The 12,317-nt window shown below is 36.8% G+C and overlaps 1 protein-coding gene across 2 annotated transcripts in view; it reads right to left on the bottom strand.

Annotated features, from left to right (window-relative positions):
* The window catches only part of DERA (deoxyribose-phosphate aldolase), a 128,529-nt gene that overhangs the window by 77,623 nt on the left and 38,589 nt on the right, over nt 1–12,317 (bottom strand). For both annotated transcript variants that reach the window (XM_069106141.1, XM_069106142.1), the window contains exons 4-5: nt 1,792–1,887; nt 5–139 (exon numbers count right to left, since the gene is read on the bottom strand). In XM_069106141.1, the coding sequence (XP_068962242.1) occupies nt 5–139; nt 1,792–1,887 (231 nt within the window). The remainder of the gene's footprint in view (nt 1–4; nt 140–1,791; nt 1,888–12,317) is intronic.

The following is a 12,317-nucleotide window of genomic DNA, read 5'->3' as shown; positions in this document are numbered from 1 at the left end:
GTACCTTCCCATTGACCTGTGAGCACGAGAGATCTATTAATTACCACATCAATTTCTTTAGCACCATCTTCGATGGCTGATCTGATCTCATCCAATCGAGTTTTCAAATGAGTCTGCCCAGCTGGAAAGCCAGTGGCCACTGTCAAAGGGGAAAACAAACAAATGAACAATAAAAGTTATCAGATCTATCTCTTCACAAAGAAATTTTACAACTATAACTAATAGAAGAAAACTAATATGTTTCTAGAACATAACTAAACCATCATGCAGTCCTTGAAGTAAATTTGAAAGGGAAAAGCATCTTTCTAGACATTTTATTGATTCTTAACATCTCTTGAAAAACCTAAAATTTTACTACAAACATAAAGAGAAGTTCTAACCAAAGTAGTAAACAATTTTCATAGCAAAAATGTGTTGTTCATCTTTTTTTTTGAGTAATTATTGCAATCCGTGGTCAATAATTTGGGCTCTTATTCTGGGTCAAGTTGACCAATCTTATATGACTATATTTCCTCTTCTCACCTCTTCAACTTGCTCTTTAAGAAATGCTGTTGCCATTTCTGCCACTAATAATCACAGCAGCCTGCCAAGCAGATACAAGATGCAGAGGAGAAAAAAATTATGCAGGAAAAAAAAAATGAATCACATATTGACTCAAAATTGTAGAGGAGTAGGAAATAAAAAAAGGGGACTATGTGAATAAATGCAGCTATGTGGGAAGATACAAAGTACCTCTAATGTATACATCAAAAAGGCGTGTTACAAAAATGCAGAGAACATGTAAAAATTCAAATCAGTTGGGGAGAGCAGGGATGAAACCTGGGGTTTTCTGTGCATTTTTACTTCTGTTATTTACTTCTCCTGTTATTTCCACTACTTTCAAAGCTAATTCATGGTGTTTACTTCAAAGCATTAAATAACTTTGGTTTGCTGCCTTAGAGCAAAGTGTGCTTTTTCCATGAAGAAAGGAAAGAATTTCTCAATAGGTAGCTTATTTCTTACCCTACACCAGATTCTAAGGAAGTTGGGCTGAATGAAGAGTTCTGAGTCAGGCTTCCAAGAAATTCAGCTCCACAAGGGTGTATGACAAAAAGAGAAATAGGCCCTTACTTGCAGGGTGCCTTGGGACCCCTCAAGGAAAAGGTAGTATATAAACATTATAAATTACTCATATTGTGATAACATCTCACAGAACATAGGAATATAGGTTCAACTGCTGTCTAGCATCATGAAGAATTCAAACTTAACAACTTGAACTTGCCTTGCAATTACACATTAAGCTGATACACATCTTCAAGGTTTTTTCAGTTTTGTATGAAATAATGCCATCTAAGAAATACAGCCTACATAACAAATATTATGTCACACTGCATCAAGACATTGTCGAACATACAGGGCAAATAACAGTTTCCATAGTTTGATTTGTGGGTAAAGGGAAGGATAAAGACTTCTGATTTTATCAGTGTGAGGAACTCCAACCATGGAACCTACTTTCTATTGATATGGATTGTTAATTCAATGGTAACTTATAATCCCAGAGTTGCCTGTAGCTTTGAGATTTCGTGTGATTTTTCTGTGGTCATATACCTAGTATGTGCCAGATGAAGGACTTAAACATAGGCCTTCCTTATTCTAAGGCCAGCCTTCTAACCATTAGTTATATACATGCATCTAAGTTTTGTACATAAGAATGTATGTGTGTATATATATACACAAACATGTGTATGTATGCACACACATGTATACATATGTGTATATACACACACATAGACATAAATGTTTAAATCATACCTGAAGCCACCGGAATGTCACAGCCTGCATCTTTCAGTGCCTTTACAGCATCACACACACGAGCAGGATAAACACAAACAGCTGCTGTGGTGATGCCTAAAAAAGTAAAAAGTCAAGATTTGTCAATTCAATGAGCACATTCTACACCAAATTTAAGACCTCTCCTTTCAGAATTTTTTCAAGGACAAATGAGGTCTCAGAATAAATACTCATGTCAGTAAATCCAAGAACCAAAGGAGAAAAACTTAGTGGAAAATATCTGAGTGAGGATCAAGATGAGTAGAATTTGGAGCAATATTATTACATGGAATTACATGGGGGGAAAGAAAATTTACGAAGAATTTGAGAAATCAATTCCAAATCTGGAAGGGAAGTATGATACTGTAATGACAAAGAAGCCCCTCCATTGACATATTTTTCTGGTAAAATCAGAGCAGCTGATAAATCTGTGACCTGCCTGAATAGGTTTCATCCTTCAAAAGGCAGAAGTGACAAAACTGTTATACTGGACTTGCTTCTGACTAAGTAACACCAGTTGCTAAAATAGATGTGAAAGGAACTTCAGGAGCAAGTGAGCATTTCATCTTAGCCTTCATAAGGGGGAAAGGTCCAAGAGAGATGGCAAGCTCCCAAGAATGAAATCATGAAAAGACAAGGAAAAATGATGCTGATGAGGAGAAAATGGAGCCACCTAGAAACCAATGTGAATGCATGGGGAATTCATCAACAGATTTGAAAAGGATATAGACTGAAAGAAGATGTAAACAAGGCTGATATGCCAAGGCAGACGGTAAAACTTAGAGCATCTTAGCATGCAGTAGCAGAGAAGATGGTATGGTCTAACAGTCCTCCATTTTATCATAAATATAGTATTTGATGACTCCCAACTTATCCAATTGGTGTGGACAACTATCTAATTCTTCCCACCCAGCTTCCCTGGATGAAGTCTGTGTGGCTCAGGGGCTCATAAGACAAGAAGAGGGAAGGAATTGGAGAACCCAGTCTACTGGTGATCCTTCCTGCCTAGCCCCATGTGATCTGGGTGACCCAGGGAATTTGGAGAGTGTAGAGGATAAACTGCCCCAGTAGTAGCTCTCCCTGACCAGTCACTTCAGTGGAATATGGGTATCCTCCATTCTTTCAGACACCTTTTAAAAATATCCTTCAATATCCTCAAAAATGTGTTAACCCCTATGTAAAGACTCTGTTTATACTTGGTCTACTCTAACATCTTCTGTCTTTGATTTCTAAAGAAAAAACATGTCCATATCTGCTTCTCCTTTCTCATAAAGCACATACCAGTCTGTGATGTCAGAGTATTAACAAGGTCACTTCACTGTCAGTTATAGTAAAAAGAAAAAATGTTATAAAAATCTGTAAAGATCTTTTTTTTTTTTGGTCTATTATCCATTCTTCAGTTTCATCCTTACATACCTTCAGGATGACTTTACTTAGATGAGTGTCTCATCGAGCTTTCTTTAAGCTTTTCTTTCTTTCATGGACTTATCCTATTTTGTGAGTTTATACTGTTCATATTTTTCTACTACTTTACTCCACAAGATCTTTTGTTTTAATTTTAGACTCAAATGCCAGAACACAAATACAGAATAGAGAAAAGAAACAAAAACATATCATAAACTTAAATATTGGAACTTAAATACAAGTAAGAAGGGGGGAGTAAAGCATTTCATGTACACAGCAGAACATGAGAGGATTCAAAATATGTAACAATAAATTTTCATTTCAAGAAAGCCTATATGGTAAATAATATATGTTGTGTTGAGAATTATCCATCTTTTCTTTGCTTCCTTGTGAGGTTTCTTTTGTTCTCTGCTGTGCACTTTCTTACTTTGTTCTTTTCCCCCCTCTTCCCACCCTCTAAGAAGGCTACAATAAAGATTAGACATGTTTCTCTATAACTATAGATATATACATACACATCTACATATAGACATGTACTTTCCCAAATCTATTCTACTACTGATCTTTGTTTTTATATGTGTGCATATTTCTTATTTCCTATCCCTCCTGCCTCCTCTACTTTACTTCTATCCACTACCTTGCCCTCTGGCTTGTCTACCCCCCTCCAAGGATCCCTCCCCTATCCTCCCATTCCCATAAATCTAAACACCCTTCTATATCCCCCTTTTACCTACTGTTTCATTCTCCCCTCTAAAGATCCCTCCCTTGTGCTCTCCCCCCTCTCTATGCACCTACCATTTTAGTTCTTCTGAATTTAGAAGACTTTTTATACTCTTCTAAATATGTATGTATTGTTTCCTCTTAAACCCATTCCTGATGAAAGTAGGTTACCAGAACTGCCAGCCCTCCCCCCCATCTAATTACTGTGTGTCAATTCTTCCTCTAACACCTAATTTGTTTAAATAATTACTCTTTTTAGTTGTTCCTAAATTGTTTTACTTTTTAAATTCATATCATACTTTACCCCAATCTTTCTTATGAGCGACCCAATTATTAGTAAGAATCTTAGACATACACACATACATATATGAAGTAAATAGTCAAATAGTCTGTCCTTATGAATCCCTTATAATCAGTCTTTGGTATGTATCTTATATTTCTCCTGGTTCTTGTATGTCAAATCTTCTATTAAGTTAAGAATTTTTTAAACAGTCTTCAAAGTCTGAGAGTTTATCAAATGTCAATTTTTTTTTTTTTGTTCATGATGATACTTAACTTTGCAGGGTATATTTCTGGTCGAAGCCCCAGTTCTTTTGCTCTTCAATATATTGTGTTCCAAGACCTGAGGTCCTTTAATGTCTCTGCTGCTAGGTCTTGTGTGGTTTTAATTGTGGCAGCATCATATTTAAATTGTTTTAATCTTGATGTTTTTGATATTTTATCCTTTAGCTAGGGGGTTTTGAAATTTGACTATGAAATTACTATGAGTTTTCTTCATAGGATTTCTTTTAAGTAGTGATGGATAGATTTTTTCTATTTCTACTTTCTCCCCTTGTTTTAATGCTTCAGGACTTATTTCCTATTATTGTATCAAGATTCTTTTGTTGATCATAACTTTCAGTTAGTCCAATTATTTTTATATTTTCTCTTCTTGATCTCTTCTCCAAATCTGTTTTCTTATAAGATGTTCATTTTCTCTTCTATTTTTCCATTATTCATATTTTGGTAAATTATTTCTTGATCTCTTATAATTTCACTGGCTTCATTTTGCCCATTTCTAATTTTCAAGGTTTCAATTTCTTCCTTAAGATTCTGGATCTCCTTTTCTAATTAGTTAACTTTCCTATCATAACTTTCTTGTTTTCTTGCATTATTCTTTTTTTCATTCTTTTTTTTTTTAGGTTTTTTTTCTCTATCTGTCATTTGATTTTTAAAGTCTTTTTTAAAGATCTTCTATGAATTCTTTTTGGTCAGGTGACCCTTTGACTTTACTCTTTAGGGGTTTCTTTACTTCAATATCTTCCTTTGAAGATGAACCTTGGTCATCTCTATTCCTGAATTCTTTCTCCTTTGCCTGTGCATTTTTAGTGGTAATAGCTTAATTCTTGTAATCACCTCTAACCCTGGGGTGTGGGAAATAGTGCCTCTTGTCCCAGATCTTCAGTTCTCCCCCCCCTACCCTGGAATCAAATCCAAATCTCCAGCCTCCTGTAAGTACCCACAGCCAGGGGCTTTCTGCCCCACTGCTTCTGCACTCAAGGAGCATGTGCTGGTTCCTTCTCGCCCTTATTGCTCTTCACAGCACAGCTGGGTCTGGCATTCCTTATCAGCACAGGTTCCCTCAATCTTCCCAGGTTCAAACACCCAACTCCCCTCATTATGGCAAGTTCCTGTGGCTGGGGCTGAGGGATCCTCTCAAACCAGCCAATCACAGGGCTTGTCACTTGTTTAAGCTGCTTGTGGTTTGTGGTTAAAACAGAACCTAGCCTGAAGGTGTTTACTCTACACTGGGACCAAATCTTGTCCTGGGATTTTTCTTCAGATCTTCTCAAGTTGTCCCAGGAAGACCTGGTTATTCCCCTGTTCTTATTTAACTCCAAACACTCTTTGTTCACCCTAAGGTCCTATTTTAACTCTTTTGTGGGAGAAAATCTTGAGTGCTTGGAATTTTCTGACCTACTTGACCATCTTCCCAGAATCCTCTCTCCACGAGATCTTAAAAAATGAATTTATATTCTAAACCAGTGTTGCCCTTGACTTTCATGACTCTGCTTGGCAAGGACTTCAAGTATTGGCTAATATGGTTAAGCTACCTTAGGATATGGTAATAGTCTGCTCTATTATATTTCCTATTTTTCAGCATCATGAACGTATCTAAATAGCTCTAGATGGGGTTGCCTCAGCTGCACACTAAATCTTCTTATATTAATTATTTCTTATAATTCAATAATAATTTTTTACCTGAGATTGAATATAAATTAGTGTTCTGTCTACACAAAGAAAATTTATTTGGAAATGATTTCCATATTCATAACCAGTTTTTTTCCTTTCTGGGTTTTGTTTACTCAATTGTTTGTTTTTCCCTTTCTTTGTATCCTCAATACTTAGCATAATGCCTGGTACACAACAGGTCCTTATTAAATGCTTGCTGACTGACAAAAAAAATCATTTTTAATGATGTTAGTTTCTTTCCTATCCAGAACCTCTTAACCTACTTCTCAAGTAGGAAAGTGTTCATGGAACGCTTGTGAGTGATCATGAGTCCGTTTAAGAGGGCTTGACACTCCTGTCTGCAGTTGAATTTATATTGATTATAGTTGGAGGTCTTTACCATTGATAGCAAGGATTCTCAACTTTTGTGTGTCATGGGCCCCTTTGGGGTCCTTGGTCTGAGGAAAGTGCTCACGACATATATATTTTTCACTATCCTCCTGTACTTTACACTAAAGTCACCAAGTAATAAAATATGCGCTTATTTTATTGGAAGGTTTTATCGAGTTCCTTATAGCGAATATCTCCCTATTCTCCACAACAGATGCTGGCACGCATCAAGTTGGTCCATCCCGACATTGTTTGTGAACAAAGAGCTGAGCCCAGAATTGAACAGAAGGCAATGAGGAAACTGGTTTGCCTTTGGAAAATTGGGAAATGCTTTTAATGATCTCAAGGTTGTCCTGGACAAAGTCTCACATTTTCAACAATATTCTTCAGTTGATGCTATAAGCAGCAAATCGAGATTATAGTCTTTGAAGAATTTAAGTTGTTGTCATTCAGTCATTTCAGTCATGTTTGACTCTTTGCAACCCCATTTGGGGTTTTCTTGGCAAAGATACTGGAGTGGTTTGGGATTTCTTCTCCAGCTCATTTTACAGATGAGGAAACTGAGGCAAACAGGGTTAAGTGACTTGCCCAGAGTCACACAGCTAGTATCTGAGGCCACATTTGAACTCCGGTCTTCCTGACTCCAGGTCACCTTTGATTCGCTGCCTTTGGTAAATTCAAGTCATCAGGATTAAGTGAATTACAGTTATCCTTTCCACATCATGACTTTGTTGTATCATTGGTCAGCATAAGAAGTTAAGTAGAAATTTGGGGGGAGTTTTGCAGAAGCTGCAAATGACACAGAGCCTATGACCAAATATTTAACCCATATTTTACAATAAGGTACTGCAAATACCCTACTAAAGACAATGAAAAATTCAGACTTCTTGTCTGGTGTGAAGGGAGGGCCAAAAAATTTTATGTGGATTTTCTAGTTTGCAGGACCCCTTCATTCCTAACCCCTACAATGTGGAAGGGATAACTATATTCTCCAAGATAATGGCAGATGTGATTGTTGAGTCATTCTCATAGATCTCTGAAAGATCATGGAGAATTGCAGGTACTACAGGATTAGAAAAGGGCAAATGTCCTGATCTTTTTCTTTTAAAGAGTAGAAGATTCTGAAAATTATAGTCTAATGAGCTTCGATTCAATTCCTGGCAATATTCTGGGACAAAAAATATTTAAGAAAAGGAAATAGTGATGGCAAGAAGTCAATGATATAATCAAGAATAATAGGTCTATGCCAGACTGAGCTTATTTCTTCTTATGAAGTAACTAATAGGAGAATGACATAGATAGAACTTACCTAGATTTTACCAAAGCATTTAGCAAAATCTCACATGCCATTCTCGCTTTTGGGGGGGGGGGGCATGAGGGAGTGAGGCACAGGCAATTGGGGTTAAGTGACTTGCCCAAGGTCACATGGCTAGTAAGTGTTAAGTGTCTGAGGCTGGATTTGAACTCAGGTTCTCCTGATTCCAGGGCCGATCCTCTATTTCACTGCACCATCTAGCCAGCCACCCCTCACATGCCATTCTTAAAAAAATATATATGGAGAAATGTAGCCTACATGGTAGTACAATTAGGTTGATTTGAAATTCGTTAAATGGTCGGACCCTAAAAGTAGCCATTAATGGGTTGATGTCAATTATGAAAGATGTCTCCAGTAGAGTATCTTTCCCCCAAACCCTAGGGATCTGTGCTTGGCCCTTTTCCAGTTAACATTTTTATCAATCACTGTGATAAAGTCATAGGTGGCCTGCTTATCAAATTTGCAAATGACAGGAAGCTGGCAGGCACAGTGAGCAGGCTGAGAGGCAGCATCCAAAAAGATTTTGACAGGCTATAATGTTGAGCCAAATCTAATAAATTGAAATGTAAGTGGGATGAATGTAAAATAATATCCTTTTAAGTTTGAACATCAGAATTGCACTTTGTTGATCCTCAAATGAAGCTTGAAAGGAATTTGAAACTGGAAACAACAATTTCCATTATAATGGAAATCATAATAATAATTCATCATTATGATGAATACCCCCTGGAAAATCTAAAACAATGGACCCCAGTCTTCAGTAAACAATAAAAAAATTTTATAGCATTATATATAGTTTATTTATAGTGTTCTATCCCCAAACTTTACAACTATAAGGTGACATTGGTCTCATTAAAACATTATGACAAGTCAAGTTTTCAAAAGTCTTAGGTCTACATAAATTACACCTGGCTCATAGTAACTCAAAATTTCCAATGCTACCCATCATAAGGCTTTATGAAGCCAAGAAACATTTCTATCATTGGAATGAAAATCTACCCTTAACAATTCTACTACATCTAACTGTGAAAACTTGCGTAAATAACTTCCTTGTGAAAGGAATTTTCCTTTCTTTCCAGTTCTAATTCTCTGAATTTATGACCTTACTGTTGTCATCTATATTAGGTAAATTCTAAGGTCTCTTAGAATTGGGTTTTTAACTTGGGGTCTGTGATCTTGTTGTTATTTAATATTCTTATAACTGTCTGTTAATTTAATTGACTTCCTTTTTAGTCCTGTATGTTTTCATTTGTACATTTAAAAATATTATTCTGAGAAGTCTCTAAGCTTCACCGGACTGCTGAATGAATCCATAACACAAATACAAAAAAAGGGTAACAACCTCTGGCTTAAAGGGATTCTCTGACTTTATAGACCCTTCAAAAAGTCCTTTATATAACCCATGGGGAAAATATGGTTCAATATCATTTAAAGAGCTGGCATATAAAATGACCAAATATTTCCCATTGGTATTTTACACTTCAAAGTTTATTGTGAACTCAGTCTTTAGAAAAAAGACTTTATATATGGGTGACGATTTCATTTTCTGTCCATTTCCAAAATAAGACTCTAAAGTCCTTCCCTTCTCATTTTATGGTTCTCTTTTATCTGTTGTTTTCCCCCATTAGAATGTAAGCTCCTTGGGGGTAAGACCTGGCTTGCTTGCTTGTATTTCTATTCCCAGTGCTTAGCATAGTAACTGGCAATATCCTTCCTTCATAAAACAATAAAACTGATTCTGATGCAGTTGCAGAGTCAGCCACGTTAATTTAGAGTCACATAATGCCTTAATTTGTATGGAAATAGGAAACAGAGAACCTGGAATTGGGGAGCACAGAATTTCCCCCATGACCTCAAATCTCTTTGGAAAAAATTGTCCCTAAAAATCAAAAGGCAGTATGGCAAAGAGTAGAATAGGAATAAAGAGACTGAGGTTTCTAGTCCTGGCTCTACCACAACTAGTTCTAAATGACTGGGCAAGTTATCTGTCCTCTATGGACACCTGTGTTCTCATCTATCAAATGGGCAGATGACTGCTAAGTTGTCTTCTTAGAGGCAGCTAGGTGGTAGACTAGACAGGGCACTGCTCATGGAGTCAGGAAGACCTGACTTCTTTCTGGGTGTCACTTAACTGCTGTCTGCCTCAGTTTCCTCAACTGTAAATAGGGATAATAATTGCACCTGCTTCCCAGGTTATGGTGACAATCAAATGAGATAACATTTGTAAAGTGTTTTAGTACCTGGTCCACGGTACATAATTAATAAATGCTTAATTCCTTGCTTCTGTCTTTCCTTTCTTCCTACTTTTAGGTGTTATGGCTCTATGTTTCTTTTTCCCCCCACTTAATAGTATTTTATTTTTTTCCAATTACATGTAAGGATAGTTTTCAACATTCATTTTTATAACATTGAGTTCCAATTTTTTTTCTCCTTCCTTAAGACAGCAAGTAATCTGATACAGGTTATACATGTACAATCACATTAAACATCTTTCCACATTAGTCATGTTGTGAAAGAATCAGAACAAAAGAGAAAAACCACGAGAAAGAAAAAACAAAAAAAGGTGAAAATAGTACGCTGCAATCTGCATTCAGACTCCATAGTCCTTTGTCTGGATATGGACATGATTTTCATCATGAGTCTTTTGGAACTGTCTTGAATCACTCTATTGTTGAGAAGAACTAAGTCTATCATAGTTGATCATCACACAATGTTGCTGTTACTGTGTACAATGTTCTCCTGGTTCTGCTCACTTCACTGAGTATCAGTTCATGTAAGTTCCATTTTTTCTGAAGTCTGCATACTCATCATTTCTTATAGCAGAATAATATTCCATCACAATAATAAACCACAACCTGTCCAGTCATTCCCCAAATTGATGGGCATCCCCTCAACTTCAAATTCTTTGCCACTACAAAAAAGAATTGCTATAAATATTTTTGTACATGTGGATCCTTTTTGCTTTACTATGATCTCTTTGGGATATAGACCTAGTAGTGGTATTGCTGGGTCAAAGGGTATGTAGTTGTATGTCCCTTTGGGCATAGTTCCAAATTGCTCTCCAGAATGGTTGGATCAGTTCACAACTCCACCAACAATACATTAGTGTTTCAATTTTCCTACATCTTCTCCAACATTTATAAGTTTCCTTTTCTGTCATATTAGCCAATCTGTTCAGTGTGAGGTGGTACCTCAGAGTTGTTTTAATTTGCTTTCTCTAACCAATAGTGATTTAGAGAATTTTTTCTTATGACTATGGATAGCTTTAATTTCTTCATCTTAAAACTGCCTATTCATGTCCTTTGACCATTTATTAATTGCAGTTGATGATTCTAATGTAACATTCTACCTCCCCTCTGGGTTACTCCTGAATTTTGTAGGTTGGTTCCCCAGGGAAGAGTAAATAGCTCAAGCTCTAGGGTTAACCTTGTGAGTGGCTATTCCTACTATTAAAAGACCCAACTGGTGTGTTAGCCATTAACAATCAACCAACAGACACGATTAGCTCTTAGCAAAGACATTTACTAAGACAGCCTAGTAAAAAGAGTAGCTACAAATCATTCTACTATGAATGTGGGATGCTCTCCTACAAATACACACAATGTCCACAGAAAGAGTGGGGTTAAACTTGGAGTCCAATTGTAGATATAGGACACACATGAGTAAATGTAACTGTCAGCTCCGGGCACTACAGGGATCATTAGTCCTTGCTCTTTTCTTGGAATCGTCATGTAGCTGCTCTCATATGCACCATCTCTGGGTGGGCTACTCATCTGAGTTCCCAGGGTCTGCTCCTCTCATAGATGACTGTCTCCTCTACTACTAGGGAATTTATTCCTCAAAACCACTAACTACCTCAAGTGACTCTCTCTCTCTCTCTGTACATGTGTGTATATGTGTGTATGTATTTATGTATGTGTGTATATATGTTTGTGTGTATATATGTATGTGTTTATGTATGTATGTATGTATATGTTCCTGTCCCATGCATTCATCTCAGTTCCCTACCGATGGACTGTCTCCTACCACACAGGTGACTCTCCCTAAAGGAACACGGCTAATCAGGGGAATAGAGAGAAGAAAGAGAGAGAAAAACCTCTCTTCCACAAAAGCAATTCCCTCTCAGGGGCAGTGTTCTTCTTCTCCTTCTGACTACCAGACTGGAACTACCTGATGAGCTAGAAATGTAAGCCTTTAATCAGAGTCATGGCTGGTTTGGGGATCACCCATAACATTGCTTCATTTCTGATAAACTTAGAAGACTAATTTTCACATCATAGGCTTATAACCCTAGATCTGAAAGGGATCTCAGAGGCCATTGAGACATAAAAGGACCACCTAATATGGTCACATTTTTGTAGATACTTTGTTATTACATTAAAATGTTATCATTTATAGCTAAATCCTATGACTGCATCAACTGAGTTGAGGTTTTGGAGGGAATTACATCCCTCTCTCCATTACACTA

Source organism: Petaurus breviceps, unplaced genomic scaffold (genome assembly GCF_028583685.1).
Source record: "Petaurus breviceps papuanus isolate PSGF00001 unplaced genomic scaffold, PetGlider_PUasm1.0 78, whole genome shotgun sequence".
Classification (NCBI taxonomy): Eukaryota; Metazoa; Chordata; class Mammalia; order Diprotodontia; family Petauridae; genus Petaurus; species Petaurus breviceps.
This window is presented reverse-complemented; position numbering and strand designations above follow the sequence as displayed.